This window comes from Macrobrachium rosenbergii, chromosome 55 (assembly GCF_040412425.1).
Source record: "Macrobrachium rosenbergii isolate ZJJX-2024 chromosome 55, ASM4041242v1, whole genome shotgun sequence".
Classification (NCBI taxonomy): Eukaryota; Metazoa; Arthropoda; class Malacostraca; order Decapoda; family Palaemonidae; genus Macrobrachium; species Macrobrachium rosenbergii.
In genome coordinates this window covers 36,394,497-36,417,952 of record NC_089795.1, presented here as the reverse complement: position 1 = coordinate 36,417,952, position 23,456 = coordinate 36,394,497, and the positions used below count along the sequence as shown (strand labels likewise).

General features: G+C 43.8%; 1 protein-coding gene across 2 annotated transcripts in view; it reads left to right on the top strand.

Annotated features, from left to right (window-relative positions):
* Nucleotides 1-23,456, top strand: part of LOC136835111 (protein disulfide-isomerase A5-like) — a 55,996-nt gene that overhangs the window by 10,695 nt on the left and 21,845 nt on the right. For both annotated transcript variants that reach the window (XM_067098277.1, XM_067098276.1), the window contains exons 3-6: nt 6,538-6,677; nt 6,893-7,101; nt 8,082-8,299; nt 11,314-11,482. In XM_067098277.1, coding sequence (XP_066954378.1) covers nt 6,919-7,101; nt 8,082-8,299; nt 11,314-11,482 — 570 coding nt within the window. In that variant the 5' untranslated portion in view covers nt 6,538-6,677; nt 6,893-6,918. The remainder of the gene's footprint in view (nt 1-6,537; nt 6,678-6,892; nt 7,102-8,081; nt 8,300-11,313; nt 11,483-23,456) is intronic.

Sequence of the window (23,456 nt, the reverse complement as noted above, 5' to 3'; positions counted from 1 at the left end):
CCTTTGGCGCCTCCAGATACCAGCGGCGCCGCCTCGACGACTATGTCTGCGCTCTCTGGTAGCGCCACGCTGGCCTTCATTGCCGCCTGTCGCTGTGGTACCGACAGCTCCATGCCTTTGGCGCCACCTTCGGTTGCTGTATCAACTGCGCCTCCTTTGGCTCCTCCGATGGCTCCTCAACAGGCTCAAACTCTTTTCGGTGACACAGCAAGAATGTCAGCCTTCCAGCCCCCCGTGTAACTCAAGTCTCAGTTCAAGGAGACTTGGATTGATGTTGTCCAGCTGGACTTATCCCCAATTTCTGACAGAACTCCTCTTAGGCAGAGGGCAGTGTAAGGAGGAGAAGTCTCCGCAACTCTCTTCTACAAGAAGCTCTTTGAAGTTCTTTATTGAGAACTTCCTGATTCGTTCTCGCCCAAGCTCCTCCGTCTCCTGGGTCCCAGTACAAGAGGACAAGGCTTCTGTCTTCTTCGGACTTTACCAACAAACTTGTCCTGTCCGTCTAGAAGAAAGGCCTTAAGAAGATGGATGCTTGGCTGTGGCTGAGGAAAGAGGGAAATTGAAAGAACGTCTTCTGTCTTCCCCTCCTCCTCGTTCCTTCCCGTAACTGGAGTTGGTATGAGACTGGGGAAATGTTTTCCCTGGGTGTGGCTGCCTCCGCACAGGGGACTTCTCAGTCTCATGGATGCCAGTAGGAGCGCTTAATTCTGCTAAGGTCTTCTTTACGTCCTCCAAACTGGATCAAGTTTTTCAAGAGCGTATTTCGGACTCTTGAAATTGTGAGCTTCCTGGACTGGGCGTGCGGCCTTAGCCAGGAAGATTAAGGATTACAATCTTCCTTCGGCTCTTGGATGATGTGTTAGGAGTAGTGGGATTGCATGGATAGGGGCATCTGCGGCGGTGCAGTAGAACTGGCTCTTTATTTACGACAGGGGTTCTCAAAAAGAGGCAACTTTGGTGCTCCTTCCTAGCAAAGGTGTTTCTTCAAGCCAGAAGTCGGCTCTCTTTTTTTCTCCTTTGCTCATCTGTTTCCGCAAGAGTTGGTTGCTGCAATTTCCAGGCGTTAGCTCCAGAAATCAACCCAGGATCTTTTGTTGCATCTGCCAAGAAAGCGAAGAGACCTGCTTTACCGCTTCTGTGCGCGGTGTTTCGTCCCAGCTTTCTATGGACAGTATAAAGGAAGACCCTCTAAACGTGTTTTGGCAGGGCCAGAGGAAAGCAAAAGCCGCCCTAGAACCTCGACGGCCCCAGAGAAGAAATAGACCTTTGTCCTCCATTCAGCTGTAGGAGCCAGACTGCAAAGGTTCTGGCAAGAGTGGCAACAGATCTCGGCAGACCCTTGGACGATCAAGTTTTAAAGAAGGATATGCCATCCCTTCCTTTCCAAACCTCCTTTAGTGGAGGCTCCAGTTTCTTTACAGGCGCTCGACAACTCCGCCGAAACTAGACGCCCTTCGCTCAGAAGTCCGAGCCATGCTGGAGAAGAGCGATAGAACTGCTTCATGCCCCTCTATCTCCAGGTTCTCAATCGTCTGTTCCTGGTTACGAAAGCATCAGGGATGGAGGCCCGCCCTGGACGTGAGGCGTTGAATGTCTTCGTTTCAGAAGACAAAATTCTCCATGGAGACAACTCAGTCGGTCTTGGCGTCTTTACATCAGGGGATTGGATGGTTTACGACAGACCTCCAAGACGCTTATTTTCCGCGTCGATACCCAGCTTCAAGGAAGTTCCTGAGGTTCGATCTTCGAGGGACAGGTTTATCAGTTCCGTTCCTCTCTGCTTGGTCTGTCGACAGCCCCGCAAGTTTTCACAGGATCCTGTTGTCAGTAGCCAGACATCTTCACCTGGAAGGAATTCGAGTTTCCATGTACCTCGACGATTGGCTGCTCAAAGCTGCTTCGAGGGAGAGCTGTTTTGGAGGACCTATCAAAGACTCTTCAATTAACGAAGTCTCTAGGCCTCATTATCAACGAGAAGAAGTCTTGCCTTACTCCCAGTCAGCAGATTGTCTATTTGGGAGCTGAGTCTGGACTCTCAGACTTTTCAGGCTTTTTCTGTCCAACCAACGGATAGCCTCATGCCTGCAGAAGATCGACTTTCTGCAGAGGAAGATTTGTTCCTTGAGCAATGGATGAGCCTCATTAGGGGAACCTTAACTTCAGTGGAGAAGTTTGTAAAACTCGGGCGTTTAAACCTGAGACCACTGCAGTTTTACCTGCAAGAGAAGTGGCCCAGGAAACAGTTCCCGGACTCCTTCACATTCGCCATTTCGGAAAAGATAAAGGAGTGCCTCCGTTGGTGAGGTCAGAAGGGAAGGCTGTCACAAGGACTTCCTCTTCAGCTTCGAACCCAGACCTAACTCTTTTTCCGACCGGACAAGGGCTGGGGGCGACTATCGGGGACAAAGTTTGGAGCCAGTGGCAAGAGAGAGAGAACTGGCATATCAATCGAAAGGAACTAAGCGGTTCCTCTAGCCCTGTTAGCCTTCAAAAAAGAAGTGGAAGGCAAATGTCTTGGTCCAGCGGACAACCGACCGCTCTGGCATACACGATCAGAAACAGGGGGCACTCTTTCGTGGGTCCCTCTACGAGTTATAGAACTTCTAGTTTAACCTGAGGGGAGATCGGGACCAGACTAGTGTAACGAGATTCATTCAAAGGGAGAAAAAAATGTAGCAGCGGACCTTCTCAGCAGAAAGAACCAGGTCCTATCCAACGAAAGTGGACTTTACATCCCCTAGTTTGCTGAGGAGCTTTGGAAGATATGGGGACGTCCGCTCATAGATCTCTTGCAACCGACAAAACGACTCGGCTGCCCCTTTACTGCTCTCAGTTCCAGACAACAAAGCGGTTTTCGGATGCAATGTTCCACTTGGACTGGTCGGACCTGGACCTGTATGCTGCCTTTCCCCCGTTCAAGATCCTGCGGCAAGTAATCTCAGTTCTCAAGCCATCAGAAACGTAAGGATGACTCTGGTGGCTCCATTCTGGGCGCCCAGGGTGGTTCCCGGACCTTCTAAACCTACTGTCAGACTTTCCGAGACTTCTGCCAGAGAGCCAAGATTTACTCAGACAGCCCACTTTCAGAAGTTCCACAAAACTTGTCCGCTCTTCATCTTTTGTCTGCAGACTGTCAGGAGACTCATCAGAAAGAGGCTTTTCAGAGAGGCTTGAAGCTATCAGCGAAGCCAAGAAGAGAATCCTCCGACAATGTTTACCAGGCAGAAGTGGACTGGTTTAGGGTCCTGGTGTCGAAGAGAAGGCGTGTCTTCTTCTTCGACGTCTATAGCCCAGATGGCCGATTTTCTCTTGTTCCTCCACAGAGAGAAAAGCACTGTACCTGCCATTAAAATAGAGCCATGTTAGCCGGTCTTTCGACATAGGGGTCTTGAAGTGTCTTTGAGTCAAGACCTTTCAGATCTGATTAGATCATTTAATACGTCAAAGAGAGACCAGAAGAGACCAGTGGCGTGGAATCTTCGCCGTAGTGCTGAGATGGTTCTGGTCTCAGTCCTTTGAACCGATGGCTTAACATCTCCTTGAAGGATCTCACGAAAAGACTCTTTTTTTTTGGCAGCTCTGGCTCGGCCAGGAGAGTAAGTGAGCTACATGCGATTGACAAAAGAGTAGGCTTTGCTAAGGAAGGCAGTATGTATGTCTACTCTTGGTTTCTTAGCCAAGAACGAAGACCCGTCTAGACCTTGGCCAGAGAGTTCAGAGTGGGACCTTTCCCAATTGGTCGGTCCAGAAGAACCCAAAGGTACCTCTGCCCTGTGAGAGCTCTCAAGTTCTACGTTCAGAGGCAGAAAAGCTCAGAGGGTCCCAATGACCTCTGGTGCTCGGTTAGAGATCCTTCTAGGCCTCTCTCTAAGAATGCCCTTTCTTTCTTTTTGAGAAGCCTGATAAAGAAGCTCATGAGCAGTGTGCTGACTCGAGATGAGTATTCTTAAGGGGTAAAGCACGCACTAGATTAGAGCGGTTTCTAAGCTTCTGTAGCCTTTAGCAGAAACTTATCTGAAGGACTTGGTTTAAGTCCACCTTTGGAATGCAAGTCAGTGTTTGCATCGCATTATTTAGTGGACGTGCAAACTGTTTTTTTCAAGAGTGCAGTACGCTGGGGCCCTTTATTTGCGACTGACACGGTGTTGGGGAGGGTGAAAAGGAGTCCGCTCAATAACTAACATTTTCACCTTGGTGTTGGGGTTGTTGTTTGAAGGTTGCCTGGAGATACATGATGTGTTAGTATCTTCCAGTTTTTAATCTTGGTATTGGTTTTATGGTAATGTTAGGTGATCCCTCGTTTTGTTATTCCGTTATGTAATGCTGCCCTGATCAGGGCATCAGACTTGTCCGTGCGCAGCCATGTTCTCTCTGACAGGTACTGTTTTTATTGTGTCCGACACACGGATCCCTTTATATCCTCTCGGCACAATATAAGCCAGCAGACTACAGAGGCAGTAACCACTGAGTCAGCTACCTTTAAGGTAAGGAACCTATGTCTAACTTGCAAGTAGATAATTCTGAAATTTTATTAGCTGCCAGTGCCCCACCTCCTCAAGGTGCCAATCAGCTATATGTAACCACCGGGTAAGTTGTATAAGGGAAAATGAAATTTTTATGATAAAATAACGTTTCACTTATACTTACCCGTGTAGTTACATAATCATAACCCCTCCCTCCTCCTCACCTGGGCAGTTGGGCAAAAACTTATGACGTGTTCTTGAGGCGGTTCGATACGATAGAGGGCGGCAGAGGATCACTTTTTAGGGAATTGGCGTAAGCGCGAGAATTTGAATACTGCCGTGGCGTCAAAAAGACGACAGCTATATGTAATACCGGTAAGTATAAGTGAAACGTTATTTTATCATAAAAATTTCATTTTTATAAGATAACATGCTTTCCATATAAGGTGCACCATGTTCGAAACTAAAACTGAGCCAATAGGATTAAATATTAACAATCTGGACTGAAGAATGCCATAGAACTTGGGAGTTCTGAAAAGATCACTGAGCTTAGTAACTGATCTTAAGGCAGGAAGCTTGACTAGGCAGAGGACTTTAATTCACCCCATCAGTTAGGAATGGAGATTAAAATTGACTGACATAACCAGCAGAGTCTTCAAGGCAGGAATATATACCAAACTTTTAAGGATTAAACTAATTTCCAGATGACTTGCAGGAACCAGTCTCAGACCAGACCATGTCTTGAATTTTTTATTGGACTTCTTGGTGAGAGGAAGGCCAAAACCAAGCTTTTGGTTTAACTCTGAAGCAGCTTTGTATTGCGAGATTGTGGAAAATTGTGGTAGCCCTTGCATTTAGGCTCCCTCTTTCTTAACCACTGACACCTGAGTCTACTGAGTTATCAGAATTTACTGTAATATTAGGTGACAAAAGGTACTTAGTTTTCAACAATAAACATGCTTGATAGTTTTGAGAAAAAAGAAAAAATGCTAATCCTTGAATCTACAGTACAGTATGCAAACACAAACAACACTCAGCTGGATTATTATGCAAAATCTGACATGTTATTTTTTAAAAGTACAGAAAACAACTGTTGTGCGTTGCTGTCAGTCACGGAAACAAACTTACTATCTTCTACTGCATGAGTTGCCACTTCCCCAGTTTGTAGATCTGATGTAAATTTTTGCTCTTCTGATTTGTCTGATGCACAATACTATAACAAACCAGACCATTAACATCTTTATCATTATCAATAGAGTTTACAGTGTTTACAGGAGAACCATTAGGAGTCAGATCATCTACTTTTGTGTGAAAGGTTGCAGTCCTATAACACTGGTTTATTGTCAGTGATATATGTATAATGAATACTACTGCCATGGCAGCTTAAGTGAACCTTGTTTACTTCCTCTCCATTAAAAATTACTGCATATTCAGGAAACCCAAAACTCTTGCATTCTAAATGAACAAATTTGTATTAAAAGTGTATAAATTGTAGTATAAGTATACTGTATAGTCAGTTACATACAGCACTTTGTTTATTTACATACAGCAGTAACCAGTTTAGCAACTAATGCAAATATCACACCAGGAGTTCCAAATTTAAATTGTAACCTTTAGGATGCCCAGAAACCAAGTTTTATTCATCGACTTTACTCCACTAATCTGAAATAACAGATGGGTTGGGGAAAGTAAAATGAAATTCATATGATCACTGGGCTTTTGTAAAGAGACCAGCAAGGAACACAAGACTTGAATCAACAGGACTTCTTATGAGACTGACAGTGTTATTCTCAACTTTCCCTTCTCTACACTTTCCAGAGGGCATTCACTACTTTCACTTTTCAACTCTCTTCCGAGTATCCTATTCTTTTTTCTGTCACTGGTACCTTTGAGACATCAGATGCATGTGGACTTTGATGACAAGATTTTTCAGGTTTCTTTGGAAGTGGGAGATAGGCCTAAAGCACATGTGAAATATGGGTTTGGATGTTTGGAACATTACAGTTAGTACTATTATGAAAATTTGAACTTTTTAAAATGCTCCGCTGTTATCAGTGATTATGTATCTTTTCAGGAATGGAAGAAGGCGAGGACACTGAACCATATGATATTCTGTATTCCGCTGCAAAGGAAACAAGAAATAAATAATGTTTTCACAGAAGTGTCACGTGAACTTCGAGGAACGGCAACTCTTGTTCATATTGACTGTAATGGGTAAGATGTTTTTTCTTGTGAAGTTGATTTACATAATGCAGAAATTCTCGGTATAAGTTTCATTCTCGGTATAAGTTTCAAACTTTATGACTGTGACAAAAGGAATTTTTTTCTCAGTACATGGTGTTTTATTGTTTATGGTGTCTCAAGTTGATGTTCCTTAGATGAATACAAACTTTCTTGAGGCATTTTTTAATATGTAACCTTTCTTTCAGAGAGGGAAAGTGTATAAAAAGTTGGCATGATGCTGTTTGTGCTCATTTCATATGTTTTGAAGCATTACAAAGATGGTGACTTTCACAAAGATTATGATCGAAGGGAAACAGTTCAGTCTATGTCGACATTTTTACGGGACCCATCTGGAGACATTCCTTGGGATGAAGATGAACAGGGTGTTGATGTGGTTCATATAAATGATGTCAATGTAAGTGGCAAAAATATTATCTTTATTTTGTAGTTGATAGGATAGAGTTCTGAATTGCAGATTAGTTGTTACTGTTGATGAAGTATGAGTCTTGGTTCCTTCTCTCACTCAAAGGATTTTGCTTGATCTAGAGTTAGCTGAATATGTCCACATCTCGTGACACTTGCCCCTATTCATTAACATTTTATGGCGACAGAAAATTTTATTTAGTATTGGTATTTGATTTTTATTTAATTGAAGTGTATGTAAATGTATTTGTTGGTTGATTTGAAATGAACTCAACCGACAAATGCTGCCAGTTGTATAAGACTTATGAGTATGTTTTTGTGTGGTTTGGCAGTTCAAAATAGGTGCTGATGTCTATTTCACTGTATTTGGTAACTATTTTTTTTACCTGCTGTTATCCTTGTACTGAACTGGGAATATATAGGTTATCACTTTCCCTTGATGCTTTGTTACATTTTTCCACAAAAGGTGTCTTGGGTTTCCTTGTACATTGCTTTAATGTGTAATAACGTGGTAATGTAGTTTAATTTATCCTTGCACTGAACTGGGAATACATACGTTATCGCTTTCCCTTGATGCTTTGTTACATTTTTCCACAAAAAATGTCTTGGGTTTCCTTGTACATTACTTTAATGTGTAATAACGTGGTAATGTAGTTTAATTTCTCTTTTGTACCTGAGAAAGTTTGGTGTCCATGTATTGTAAGTTTGCACAAAGACACATTACTGCACGTACACTTGCTTGTAATTGGAAAGTAAATGCAATGTGTTTTCAGTCTTTAATGGATGACACAAGAATCTGTAATAATTGGATATCATTAATTTTGTTTTCTTTCCCACAACTTATATTTTTTTCAAGCAAAGATCTTTGATAGAAGTATCAAAAAAATATCATGAGATAACTAGCAGAACAAACATTTCATGATTTTAAAATAACCTTTGATATACTTTATACTTTTATTTTTCCCTCTTCAGGCTCTCACAAAATTACTAAAGAAAGAAAGAGCATTCATGATGATGTTTTATGCTCCATGGTGTGGATTTTGCAAACGTCTGAAGCCTGACTATTCCTCAGCTGCCACTGAACTTAAAGATACACACACTTTGGTTGCCATGGATGTCAATAAACCTGAGAATTCAGCAGCAAGGATTAAGTACAATATTACAGGATTTCCAACACTTATTTACTTTGAGTAAGTACAGTGAAGAATAGTGATTAATAATGTTTTCTTTCCCATTTTGTTATATGAATGAGATATGATTTATTGACAGAATTTGATGCCAGTGCTCTTAGAAATTACTTTACCTTTGCTAATACCTTAACCTTTCCAATACAGATTAAATATTTAGTAACTTAACCAGGCAAACTTTAAGGTTCACCAACTAAAAGAACTTCAGTGGAAAGACATGCACGTACATAGGGTATAGATTTTTTATTTTTGGTACCTACCACAGCATAAAACATACAGCATTTTGCAAGCAGTGAGCAGTTCAGCAGCTGACTGGAAGTTTTGGTCTGGTTCGTGGCCCCTTCGTGGAAACACTTATAAAGATCGTGTCATGGTAAAGACTTTATTCTAATGAGTCTGCTTTGTCCCCAATCATAATTTGCACTTATATCACTTTCGGCAACTCTGTATTTTTACTGATACATTGGATATTCAAAATATCATTATCATCCAACAACCCCTAACTTTTAAGACGGCCAGAAATTTAGAGGTGTATGAGGCTAGGGAAACCGGGGATTAGCAGTATTATTTTCCTGCCCAATGTTCTGTGGACAGCTAATGTTCCACCTACTTAAGAGCTAAAGTCTGATAAAAGTTGTCACTTGATATCATCATCATCATTCAAGCTTGCTAACTGGAACTTAACCAAAATTGTTGGGAGATGGACTGGGCTGGGGATATCAGGATTAGCAGGAATAATTCCCTCATGAAATCATACTGACAACTGACATTCCTCCCATTCAAATAGCTAAGGCCTGATGAGCTGCCAGTTAGTTATTAATGGCCTATTCAAGCCATATGAATGATATACCTATAAATTTCATTTTAATGCCGTTGTTTAAAATAAAAGTACCCATATGAGGTCTGCCAGATGTGATCACAATGTTAATACAGTATTGGATCTGTTTTGAGGTCTGGTGTACTAAAGGGGTTAATATCCAGTAACAGCTAACAAATAAATTACAAGGAAAGCTTCATAAACTAATGATGCTTTTTATGAGACCTCCCACTACATAGAAGTGTCCCCCATCTTCTATGTCATAAAAAATTTTGTCTATTTCATGAGATTTTTATGAATTTGTAATGTATTATATAAGATTTAGTCTTATTTGCCATAAAAAAAAACACCCTTGAGGCCCGTCATATGAAAGCTGAGATTCTTGGCACAGTGTCAGGATAAACTCTATTATTATAATTACCCAACTAGTCAGCCTTCAAGTCCTTTTGGGGTTTCATCCATTCCTTTGGTCTCTTTCCGCTTACCTGTCCGAGTACCTTAGATTTACCTTGCTTCAATTTCCACCTTTCATGTGAGAACAGACCCTTGGCAAACCATTCAGAATTTTAGAACTGGGCCTTGGTGGTCTTGTTAAACTCATTTATCATAATTATAGTGTGAATAGGTTTTATGAATGAGAAATATCTATCGAGCCCTCTTTTGATATAAGTACATTTTCACTTTCATCTCAACATTCAGTTCGGTAGTTTGATATTTTGGCACCATGAAAGAGTCTCTGCAAAACTCTGCCACTAATTTTTTTTGTGTGCTGTCACACCCACAAAGCCCCATTCATTTCCAGTCTCCTGTCTCGTAATTCTCATCTTAGATCTGGGTCCTCCCACTCTTCTGGTGCCTAGAGGAACCTAGCTGACACTATTATTTACAGTTGTGTTTCTTTTTAATTTTTTGTTGTTATTATCGAGTGTGTTTTGCTTAAAACTGTATGCACTACAATAGTAGATGTTTGTTAAAGCTGCATTTTTTGTTACCAGGTGTTGGTAGATTTTGGTATTTGTGTTTTTAAGTCTTGAACATATACAAAAGTCACTGGTTTGGTTTTGGGTGTTGGTCTTGAGATTGATTAGCTGACTTTTGGCAAAAGCAGTGACAATTCAGGTTATTCACCTTGTATTTCATTTTGGTTTGTGTGTGCTTCATTAGTACAGGCCTACTTTGTCATCAGTGAGGATGCCAAATATTTCCAAACAGCATAAATTATAATCATACAAATAATTTCAAATTGACTTGTATGCATTGTTTGTTTATGTGAGGCTGTAAATGCTCGCAAAGGGAATGTATGGTCACTGATGCCAGTTACTGGGCCAGCAAAGCTTGTCATTTAAAACTATAGGAAGAGGTAGACATGGAAATGGGATGGGAAAGGACACCAAGTTTGGGGACCATATGATTTCTTTAGCTTCAAAGCTTGAAAAATCATCCATTGACATCTTGGATATGCTCTCCTGTCCCTTGTATATAAAGACGGAAAACCCAAACTGAAAGCATCAAGCCAGATGCATCGGGACTGGGCCTTGTTTTCTGTACTGATAGACCGAAGTTCCTTCTGAAATGAAATGTTTAGCTGACACTGGTAAGTCAGACAACTGAAAATTGCAAACAAAGGTTATTTACTTTTTAAGTGTGTAACACAAAAATAACAAAAGCTTCTTTGTAGTGTTCCTTTGGCCCTGAGCTGCATTGCTCTCTTCCTGGCACTTTTATGATTTCTGTTCAGTATCTTCTTACCCAATTATTCATCTTTCTAACTTTCCTTCCCATTCAAAGATGATTCCTTTGTGTGAGACTTGTTAGAATAGAAGTGTGACTCACCAGTCTCTTGTAAAGTATGTGGCAACAATAGTAATCCCTATATTTGCAGTTTTTCCCATGCCACGAATACAACAGCTCCCTCAAGACTTTCAATAAGAACAACAATTACACTGTATTTAATGTACAAGGTATTATGACGTTATGACATGTAAAATGAAATACTCCAAACATGGAATGTGCAAAATAACAGGTTTGTATTACATTGGACATTATGGTAAATAAAAGGTTTCTGTTATTGGAAAATGCATGAAATGAAAGGTGTGTATTAATGAAACACAAAGAATTACAGATTTTAAAAAGTTTTCCTTTGCAAAGAAAGACGTATCAAAGTCTACTCTGGTAAATTATGCTTATTTTCCATTCACAGAGATGGCTTACCAAAATACACATATGAAGGGGAAAATAACAAAGCAGGCATTGTAGCGTTCATGAAGAACCCTGGCAAAGCACCTGAAAAACCTAAAGAAGAAATTTGGGCTGATACTCCTAGTGATGTGATTCATCTTACAGATGCAACCTTCCATGAATATATTAAGGTATTTTAGATAAGTTGTACTGCACTGTATGAATGTGCTGAGCTTTGTGTTTGTAAAGGTTCTGGATTGTGTATGTATTTGTCAAATTTTTTTGAGAATGTTTTCTCATAGGTGCGTAAGTATGAGAACTTTTATACAAATTATGTAATGTACGTAAAAATGAAAAAGATGCAAGAATAAAAACTCAGTAGAAAAAGTAAATTTAATAAGTGTAAGGATAAGATCAGAAAATTACCAAATTCATTATTTTATATAAGTGACTTACCAAGTAATTACATAGCTAACAGTTTCTAGTATCTGCAGCTAAAATTTGAAACTCGCGGTAGCGATTCTTTTGTTTTGGTGTAGGTGACTAACCCCTCCCAATTTGTTTCTGCTGGATTACGATGTAGGTTGTGAGCAGCAGCTGAATTTGGAATTCAGTACTTTGCTGGTTTTCTGGTTGTGACTTGATTGGTGAAGTATATTGTATTTGGTTGCCTTTCAGCAATTTGATAGATAGGGTTTTAATTAAAAACCTTTAATTATCACGGATTTGACCTCTTGATTGTGACTTTTGAACTTTGTTTATTGACTTGTTTGCTGACGATGTCAGACACAAGTACAACTAGTACTCATTATTGCAGCAAAGGCTGCAATATGGCATTAACCTCAGCTAGGTATGACTTACATACTTTGTGCACGACTTGCAGGGGTCAGGTATGTTTGTTAGAGAAAAACCTTGTGCTGAATGTGAGGATTTGGATCCAAAACAGTGGAAGATTTAAATTTTATACATGAACTTACCTGTTGTTTACATATAGCTGTAATTCTCGATCTCGACAGAAAATTCAAAACTGGCGGTCCCGCTAATATATGGTCAGGTGATACGACTACCCCGCCCTCTACTGGGTACCTGGATCCATTTCCATCAACAACTAATCATATTTTCTCTGTCGGGCCGGCGACTAGTCGTCTGCTCCTCTTCAGAAATTCATCGGTGCTTTTTCGTTTCTTCTTTTGGTGAAGTACCCACTTTTGTTGACGGTTCTGGCTTGTTTTTGGCTTTGTTGAGATTTTTCTAGTTATGTCTGATTCAGGATCTCAAATTAGATATTGTGGGGGGTTGTAAAACTTCGAATGTCTCGGTCTAACATAGACCCTCACTCTTCTTGCTCTAACTGTAGAGGGAAATTGTGCACGAATCTGGATAGATGTGATGAATGTTCGTCTTTGTCTGTGCTTGATTGGCAAAAGTTGGCTAAGTATCAGGCAAAATTAAGTAAAGATAGGGCACGTAAGGCTTCGGCCAGAAGTTCCTCCCAGAGTAGGAGTAGTATTGCCTCTTGTTCTGTTCCTGTTACCCTCCTGTTCCTATTCCTGCCCCGGAACCTGTTGTTTCCAACCCACTACCGTGTCAGACCTTTCGGGCAGAATTTGATGGTAAGATTTCGGCTCTTTTCTCTGCGATAGAGAAGATTGGCCAGGATGTGAGTGCGATGTCTAGACATCAAGTGTTGCGAGTGATAGTGTTGTGGAGGAGGTGACTGTTCGTCCCCCTCGTTCTCTCCTAGGTCGAGGCCTCTGTCCGGCTCCCAGGGCTCAGGGGAGAAGACATGCCGCAAGCCGAAGGGAGGCGAGTGGGGTCTGCTCACGAGCAGTTGCTCCCTCTAACAGTCCTGTTGCGCCCCAGGCTGTTGCAGCTCGCTATAGTAAAGCGTCACGGAAGTGTCTTCTTGTGCTTCTGTTTCGTCGAGGAGGAGTTGGAAGCAGTCAGAGTCTAGTAGGCGCTGAAGAGACACAGAGCTTCCTCTCCAAGTCAAGTTCCTATCAAGAAACCTTTGGCACGTTCTCCTCTTCCGCCTTGTAGCTTTTGGGATAGCCCAGAGATCTCTTCTTCTTCAGGCAGTCCGGATGTACGTTTCTACGGATCGTAGCGGCGCCGATCCTCCTGTTAGCATGCAAGTAGCGGCTTCCTTCCGTTGGATCCCAAGTCGGCTTTTATGCCTCGGTTCCTGCCCCTTTCGCAAGAGGACAAATTGACAAGATTTTGAGACTTTTCGAAGGTTTTAAAGCTCCAGCTCTTCAGGTTCCTTCTGCAACTGAGGCTCCGGTCTCTGCTCGCCACGCACCTGGCGCCGCTTCCGCCGACGCCTGACTCGCTTCCGCCGCGCGCCTGGCTCCGCTTCCGATCGCGCTCCTGGCGCCACTTCCGCCCGCACCGCCGAACTCACGACGCTATTTTTGGCGCTGGCTTCTCCAAAACACGTTTCCAGGGCGCACAATGTTTGCGCTTCTAGCGCTACCATGGTTTTTGGCGCCTCTTTGGCTCTCGGATCTTCTAAGGCTCCTGACTCTCTCAAGCTCATGTTTTGATACGCTTGACGCGGGTCGGGCTCTTGGCGCCTCGGTGACGTTCGCGATAATCAAGAGGATAACGCAAGTTTGGCTCCCGGAGACGTTTTATCCTCATGTGGTGCTCCAACTGCTTCAGAGATTCTCTCCCAGTTTCCGATGTTTCGAAGTAGATGATGTTCCGCCTGCTCCTACTTCCAACTTTAAGCATCTCTTACAACTTTTTGAAGAACTTTTCAAGAAGACTTTGCTCCAGCTTCCCTTCGTCTCCGACTACGCAGTTTGCCAAGGATTTTAAACCTCCTTCCTCTAGATTTCTGAAGCTGGTCCTGTCTGTTTCGTGAAAAGAGCTCTCCGAAGGCAAGAAGGATGGTTGAGCAAGAAAAGATCTCAGGGTAAAACATCTTTCTGTTTTCCCCCTCTCAACTGTCTTTTTAAGTCTCGTTGTGGTATGAGACTGGGAAGTCTTTTCCTTGGGAGACTCTGCCTCCTCTCAAGGGATTTCTCCAGCCTTGTGGATTCTGCCCGTCGCTCAGCTTTTTCTTCATCCAAAGTCGGTTCTCGTCTCGGAAATTGACCATCTGGTGAAGAGTTCCTATAGGATCTTGAGATCTTTTCTTTTATTGACTGGTCTATAGGAGCCTTGAGCAGGATAGTGAAAGTCTGTGATCTTCCCCCAAGACTGCTACAGATCTTGATGCTATTTTGGCCTGCCTGGACAAGGCCATCACGGACGGAACGTCAGAAATTGCCTCAGTGACTGCTACCGGCATTTTGAAGAAGAGAGCACATTGATTTCGCTTTGTCGAGAGGAGTCTCCAGGAACCAGAAATCTGCTCTTCTTTTGCTCCTTTGCTTAAGGAATCCCTTTTTCCCGCCACGTTAGTTAGGAAATTTCGGAGGCTCTCTCACGGAAGTCTACTCAAGATCTACTGGCTCATTCTTTGAAAAGACCCAGGTTTTCAACTACTCCAGTAGTACCCAAGCCTTCTTTCCTGTATCCTCTAGGCCTTCTCGGGTACTCCTTCTCGGCCCTTTTCCCGTGCTAGGGAAGAGGAAAATTCTCTTCTCATCCCCAGAAAGCTGGGGGTACCAACCGATGAGTTCAGGGTCCTTCATGCAACGGTCGGAGCCAGACTACAGTCGTTCTGGCAAGTTTGGGAGGCCAAGGGAGCAGAACCCTGGGTGATCAACGTTCTGAGAGAAGGCTACACCATTCCCTTCTCAGAGAGTCCTCCTTTAAAGTCTTCGCCAGTAGACTTCAACGTATCATCCAGGGACTCAGAGAAACTTGTGGTGTTGGAGGAGGAAGTTACTTCTCTCCTTCAAAAGGGAGCCATAGAAGCAGTCCTCGAACCTTCATCTCCGGGTTCTACAACCGTCTGTTTCTGGTTCCAAAATCGCCAGGAGGATGGAGACCAGTCCCCGACGTAAAGCGCCCTGAACAAATTTGTGCTTCAAACACCATTCAAGATGGAAACCACACAGTCGGTTATCAATTCCTGAAGGAAGGAGACTTGATGGTGTCCTCGATCTCCAGGACGCATACTTTCATGTACCTATCCATCCGAGATCAAGGAAATTCCTACGGTTTGTGTTCAGAGGCAGGGCTTTTCAATTCAGGGCTCTTTGCTTCGCCTATCAACAGCCCACAAGTTTTCACAAGGATGATGGCTCCAATTGCGAAATGGCTTCACTTAGAGGGAATTCACATTTCCCTTTACCTCGACGACTGGCTGATCCGGTCTCCGCTCAAAAAAGGCCAATGCATGAAGGACCTACAAAGGACCCTTTTTCTTACCGACGAATTGGGACTCATAGTAAATCTTCCAAAGTCACAACTCTCTCCATCTCAAGACTTGACTTATTTGGGAGTTCGATGAACTCAGTTCTTTTCAGGTTTTTCCGACGTCTCAAAGGATCGAGAAATGCCTTCTGAAAGTGAGATACCTGATGGCAGCCAAGACTTGTTCTGCCAAGGAATGGATGAGCCTTTTAGGCACCCTCTCATCGCTAGAGATGTTCGTCAGTCTGGGGAGGGCACATGAGACCTCTTCAGTTCTTCCTACAGCAGATCTGGAACAGGAAGAAAGACACTGGATTCGTTTGTTTTCCTCTATCCACTCAAGTAAAGCAAGACCTGTCATGGTGGAGCGACAGGAGCAAACTAGATCGAGGTTTGTCACTGAGACAGAGGAACCCAGACCTGATGTTGTTCTCCGGACGCTTCAGACGAGGGTTGGGGAGCAACATTGGGATCTTCAAGTGTCAGGCAATTGGTCTTCATCCCAACGGGATTGGCACATAAATGCTGAAAGAGTTGAAGGCAATACATCTAGCCTTGGAACATTTAGTGCTTCTGGTGGAAAACAAAAAGATAGTAGTGCACTCGGACAACTCCACTGCTCTGGTGACGTGAAGAAACAAGGAGGCACTCACTCCTTCTCTCTGTTCGAGATCGCAAAAGACCTGCTTTTGTGGGCGGCAACCAAGAACATAGAGCTAGTAACTCGCTTCATCCCGGGAGCTCTCAACGAAGAGCGGATATCCTCAGCAGGTCACTCCAGGTCATTCCGACGGAATGGACCCTCCACCAGAAAGTCTGCCAAGGCCTGTGGAAGGTTTGGGAACTCCATGTTAGACCTGTTCAACAACGAGGGAAAACCGCAGACTACCTCTCTTTGCTCTCCTGTTCCAGACCCAGAAGCATTAGCGGTGGATGCCATGCTCCTGGACTGGTCGGGTCTCTTCCTTTATGCATTCCCTCCTTCAGGATGCTGGGAGAAGTCCTGAAAAGTTTCGAGCACACAAAGGTGTGTCAATGATCCTTATAGCTCCATGGTGGCCAGGAAGATCATGGTTTCCAGAGCTACTGGAGAAAGTAGTGGATTGGCCAAGGAGGTTGCCATTCAGACCAGACCTTCTGTGCCAGTTGCACAGCAGAAAGTTCCACAGGAACCCGTCAGATCTAAATCTGACAGGGTTCAGACTCTCGAGCGACTCTACAGGAGAGAGGCTTCTCTAGAAGAGTGGCGCAGGCAATGGCTAGATCAACCAGGCCTCGTCTACAAAAGGTCTATCAAGCTGGAAGTGGAAGCGCTTCAGGAGTGGTGCTCCGAGTCTGGAGTGTCTTCCACTTCTACGACTCTAAGCCAGGTTATGGATTTTCTTTTGTTTTTCTGCACAAGGAGAAGAAATTGGCTGTCAGCACGATTAAGGGGTATAGGAGTATGCTGGCGTGCAATTTTCAGGAATAGAGGTATAGATCTTTCCTCAGACAAAGATATTGCAGAACTCCTTAAATCCTTTGCTACCACTAAAGGCAAATCTCTTCGTGTTCGCATTGAATTTGGATGTGGTGCTAAAGTGGCTTACCTCCAAATCTTTTGAGCCTTTGAGTTCCTGCTCCGTTAGGAATCTAACTAAGAAAACTCTCTTTCTCTTGGCACTGGCCTCGGCAAAGAGAGTAAGTGAGATTCATGCTCTGGACAAAGAGTTGGTTTTAAAGGATAAGGCTGTAGTTTCTTCACCTTGGGTTTCCTAGCTAAGAACTAGAAAACCCTAGTAATCCATGGCCAAGGGAATTTCCCATTCCTAGCCTATCCTCCTTGAGTGGAAGAGAAACAGAGAGACTTCTCTGTCCGGTCAGAGCATTGAAATTCTATCTGGACAGGACCAGAAGTGTAAGAGGAACTCATGATTTTTATGGTGCTCAACTAAGAACCCCAAGAACCTCTATCTAAAAATGGGATTTCTTTTCCTTTTGAAAGAACTGATTCAGGAGGCACACAAGGAGTTAAGGGATGTGGATTTCCCCTTAGTTAAAGTGAGGCCTCATGAAATTAGGGCTATTGCGACTTCTTTAGCCTTCAAGAAGAACATGGCTTTAAAGGACATTCTAAGTTCAACTTATTGGAGATGTTCGTCTGTTTTTGCCTCGCATTATCTGGAGACAGATCCAAACCACATATGAAGACTGCAGTGCGTTGGGTCCCTTTATTGCGTCTGACACGGTGATAGGCAAGGAAACCAGAGGCTCTAGATCCTCTCCTTAGTTTCCTTGGGTGCAGAAGTTTTCTTTTTGGTCGACTACTAGAGCCTAAGAGGTTAGATGGCCTAGTAGGTCTAATTTTAATAGGTTGGTGTGAGTTTTTATGGTTGGGTGATATGATGGTGGATGCTTTGAGTACTGCGCCCTGAGCAGGGGCATTATATGCTTTGGTTGATTGTGTCGAAGACGGCTGGGCCAACAGACCTTTCTCCATATAGCAACCTGCGTCTGAGCTACTAGGCCCCGCAGTTGCACTAAGGATAGCAGGTTACAGAGGCAGTAACCGAGAAAAACAGCTTCCTTAGCAGGTAAGGATCCAAAGTTAAGACGTTTTTCTTAGCCTGATGATCTCAGGTTTTTCCATTTAACACTTACAGCTGTCCATGCCCACCGCCTCAATGTGGCAATCAGCTATATGTAAACAACAGGTAAGTTCATGTATAAAAATGACATTTTATAATAAAATAAGATTTTATATCATACTTACCTGTTGTTTACATATATAAACATTCCCACCCACCTCCTGCAAGGGACAAGGGGACATAGAAAATATGATTAGTTGTTGATGGAAATGGATCCAGGTACCCGGTAGAGGGCGGGGTAGTCGTATCACCTGACCATATATTAGCTGGGACCGCCAGTTTTGAATTTTCTGTCGAGATCGAGAATTACAGCTATATGTAAACAACAGGTAAGTATGATATAAAATCTTATTTTATTATAAAAATGTCATTTTTCATCTATCAAGTTAGAGAGGGATAGGATTTTAATTAAAAAACCTTTAATTATCACGGATTTGACCTCTTGTTTGTGACTTTTGAACTTTGTTTCTTGACATGTTTGCTGCCGATGTCAGACACAAGTAAGACTAGTACTCATTATTGCAGCAAAGGCTGCAATATGGCATTAACCTGAGCTAGGTATGACTTACATACCTCACATACTTTGTGCACGACTTGCAGGGGTCAGGTATGTTTGTTAGAGAAACCATGTGCTGAATGTGAGGATTTGGATCCAAAACAGTGGGAGATTTAAATTTTCATATAACAAAGTTAGAGAGGGATAGGAAGAGAAAAGTGACCATTAAGCATGAAAAAACTATAGCTAGTCAGGAATCTTCTAGGTTTTCTATTGATGTGCCTGTCATCTTTACCTGTGATTTCTCCCATTCCCACTTCCTCAGTTGTACCACCCGATCCTTTACCCAGCTCTCTCACTCCCAACCCCAGTGCCATTACCCGTCTGGAGTCTAAATTCGATCGCAAGTTTTAATTGCTAGTGAACACAGTGGCTCATTTAGGGGCTTCAGTGCAAACCCTTATGGAGCATAAAGTGAGTGATAATAGTGAAGTGTTAGTGGAGGAGCTTGCTTGCTGTCCCGCCGATTCTCGTAGGTGAAGGTCCCTGGCATACTCCCCTAAACCTGGGAGAAGCCATACCAGAGGCCCAAGGGAGGTATGTGGCGTGCGCCCACGGGTAGTTGGCCCCTCAGTTGCACTTGTAATAAGTCCCAGGTGACGACAGACAGCCAGCGGAAAGGCGTCTTCTCGGAGGCTTACCACCTTTGCTTTAGTTCAGAGGCTTCCAACCCTGAACAGAGGCACCAGTGACGCTTTAGTCGTGTGTCTAGACCACTGAAAAGGTCTACAGTGGATGTGTCTCGTTCACCTCGGGTGCCATGCAAGAAGGTTAAGGTGTCGGTTATGTCTTGCAGTTTTGAAGCAGCCCCAAGCGCTTTTCCTGAGAACCTTCTCCCGACGTTCACAGCCGCAAGCACCCAGTGGCGCAAGTTAGCGCAGCAGTATCCAAGCACTTTTCTCCTGAACCTTCTCCCGACGTTCCCAGGCGCAAGTGCCTAGTGGCGCCAGTTGGCGCAGCAGTACCCGAATGCTTTTCTCCTGAACCTTCTCCCAATGTTTAGATGTGCAAGTGCCCAGCGGCACCAGTTAGCGCAGCAATCTCCGAGTGCCCATTGGCACTTGAGCTTCCAGTAACACCTGAGCATCCAGTAGTGCCCGAGCGCCCATTGGCTCCCAAGCACTTGTTGGTGCCAAAGCATTCAGTGGCCTCCAAATGCCCAGTGACTCCCGAGCAGCCAGAAACTTCCAAGTGTCCATTATTCCTTGCTCAGTTGGAGAATTCCCATCGTACGGTGGCGCCTGGTCACCCAGGCTCTTCTTGTAAGCGCTCGGAGCCAGTTCAGGCGTTGGTGGCACCATCTCATCTGCAACAAGCTTCGATGTCAGTTATGGATCCGTCTCTTGCCCCCCATTCAGCAACAACTGGATGGTATTTTGGGTTTTTTAAAGAAACCTTTTTCTTCTGTGAAACCTGCTAGAGATTTGTCCTTGTCTCCCGTGTCATCGGTCGAGGAGGAGGTGGATAAGGATCCAGAGGAAGATTCTCCTCCTGCATATGTAGCACTGTTGCAGTTTCTTCTATGCAGCTTTCCTACCTTTTTCTCTCCGACCGCTCTGTCTTCACCTGCATCTACTTTTCAGATGAGCAGTCTTCCAGCTGAGTCATCCAAGTTGTCTTAGATGGTGCTCTCCACCTCTGCAAGGAAGGCACTGAGTGAGGTTGAGACTTGGCTTTCGGACAAGAGGGAGAAAGGCAAGGCTTCCTTCAGCAACCCCCCTACAAGAGTTTTGAATAGGAGATACCAGTGTTACGCCACTAGAGAAGCTCCTTCCTTGGGTGTGCTTCCTCCTCCCAGGAGGACTTCTCCGGTCTATTTGACTCTTCTCATAGGTTGGCCTTTTCAACGGCCAAAATAATGTTCTCTTCAGTCGAGCTTCGACCATTTGCTTAAGAATATGTTCAAGATATTGGAAGTGGTCAGCTTTTTAGACTGGATGGTGGGCGCCCTTGCTAGAAAGATTCAGGAACACCCTTCCGTACTGACATATTTGTCTTCAGATCTTTTTGGTGTCTCTCCTGTGCAGATAAAGGGATTAGAGTCAGACCTCGAGAATTGGCCTCTCTCTAAGCCAGAGGTTCCCAAACTTTTTGTTCCTCGGTACCCCTTGGGATTTTTTATAGGTTCCCATGTACCCCTAACACTAAAAAATTGAGCTTAATATTAAAAAAGAACATTTTAATATTCTGATATTTTAAATTTGGAGTCTGCATGTAGATTATATAGGTATCTTAAATGGTGATAACAGAAATAAAGTATTACTAAGGTAATTTATTTTGATCCAGCACATACAATACATACCTTTTATTATTATCCAAAATATTCAGACCACACTTCTGAAACGGCAATACCTCCTGGGGGTACATGTACCCAGTTTGGGAACCTGCTCAAGCCATGGGGATTTTGAAGGAGAGGAGCTTTGCACTTTAATACCATGAAGGGAGTCACCACAGCCCAGAAATCTGCCCTTCTCTTCTCCTGGTGCGTGAGTTTTTATTCTCAGTAGGTGGTGAATAAGATTGTTTTGTTTTACAAACAGCCTTTGCAATCCTCATGGCGCTCCTAAGGAGCTTCCTCGCTTAGCACCAAGACAACTTCTCTGCACTCCTTTTCTTTCATGGAGCAGGCTAGCTCCTCTGCTCAATCAAGAAAATCTCAGCCTAGCTGGAAGTGAAGCCAGTGTCCTCCGTGACCCAGGAAAGCAGCCTTCTTTGGGAGAGTTGGGAGCAAGAAAGGGCAAACAACGAGTGGAAGTCCTCTGTCGGCTACTCAATCCTGCACAGGAAGACCCCATTAGCCAAGAAAACCCACTGCCTTGACTGCTTACCCAGGCTCAAGAGGTTTTGCTCCTCACAGGAGTGGAAGCGCACCCTTCCTCGAGAAGAGGGCTATAGAGGTAGTCACAGATCCAAGCTCGGAGGCATTCTACAATCGGCTGTTTGTAGTCCCTAAATCAACATGAGGATGAAGACTGGTCCTGGATGTTAGTGCCCTGAACGTATTTGTTCAAAAGACAAAGTTTCGTATGTAGATGAATCGCTTCATTCTTGCGCGCCTTCCAGCCGCCAGGGAGACTGATGGTCTCACAGGCATGCAAGATGTGTACTTCCACATTCTATTACCCAGACCTGAAGTACCTAAGATTTGTATTTCCAGAACCAGATCTTCCAATTTCGAGATTTGTGTTTTGATTAGCAATGGCTCTCAAGTTTACGTGTTCTGGCTCCCCAGCATGGTTTATCTATGGAGATAAACATCTCACTTACCTAGATTACTTGGCTCCCTTTCATTCCCAATGAAGGAACAATGTGTGGAGGACCTTCGGAAAACTCTTCTTTCAACCCAGGATTTAGGATTGTTGATCAACCATCAGAAGTTCCAGCTGGTTCTGTCACAGGAGATAGTTTATTTTAGGATGACTCTGGACTCTCGTCTTTTTTGGGCTTTTCCATCACCCAAGAGAGTGGAGTCCTGTCTACGTACGGTAGAAGAGTTTCCCTTCAGAACTGCTCGGCCAACAGGTGGCTGAGTTTCCTCGTGACGTTGGCATCCATAGAATAGTTTGTCTCCCTGGAGAGACTTCATATGAGAGATCTACAGTTCTTCCTCAGGGCCAGTTTGGACAGGAAAAGTCGTCCAGACTCGTTCGTGCTTCCGGTGACTCAGAACATCAAGAAACACCTCCTTTGGTGGCGGTCAGAAGGCAGGTTGTTAGAAGGAAGTCACCTATGCCCTCAGAACCCCGACCTAAGCTTCTTTGCTGACACATTGGACTTGGGCTGGGGCACTCCTCTGGGAGACAGAGAAGTCTCCAGGACATGGTTGCAAGAACAAAAGGAATGGCGCATAAATGTGAGAGAACTAAAGGTAATTCACTTGTGGCTGCAAGCCTTTGCTTCAGAGGTGTAGAACAAAACAATAGCAGTCCACTTAGACAACACCGCAAGTAGTCTTGCCGACATAAGCAAAGCAGGAGAACGCATTCCTTTTCACTTCATAAGCAGTGAGAGAGGTTTGTCTGGGCAAACCAGAATCAGACAAGAATACTGACAAGATTCATCCAGGACAGACTGAATGTGCTGGCAGACCAGCTGAGCTGAGGCAGCCAAGTCATCCCCACAAAGTGGACTCTACATCCTTTAGTCTGCTTGGCTCTGTGGAGACTGGGAAAGACCGACTCTGGACCTCTTTGTGACGCCCAGAACCCTCTTTTTTGCTCACCAGTCCCAGATCCCTTGGCATGAGCAACGGACGCAATGCTTCAGGACTGGTCCAACAAGGAGCTATATGCCTTCCCTCCCTTCGGAATGATACAAGAGGTATTGAACAAATTCCAATCCCACCAGAACATATCAATGATACTGATTGCCCCATTTCGGCCTCTAAAGGAATGCTTTCCGGATCTCATGGGGCTTCTTGTAGACTTCCCGAGGCTGCTCCCTCAAAGACAATCTTTTCAGACAACCCCACGTCAAGAGGTTTCATCAAGGGTTGTCTACTCTAGCTTGGCAGGCTACAAACTGTCAAGAAACTCCTCAAAGCTAAGGGTTTTTCGAGAGCCTGCAGAAGCTATTTGGAAATGCAGACGTCAGTCTTCCTGCAGTGCATACCAGAACAAATGGTCCATTTTCTGCACTTTGTGCAGAAAGAATGGCATCTATTCATCTAAA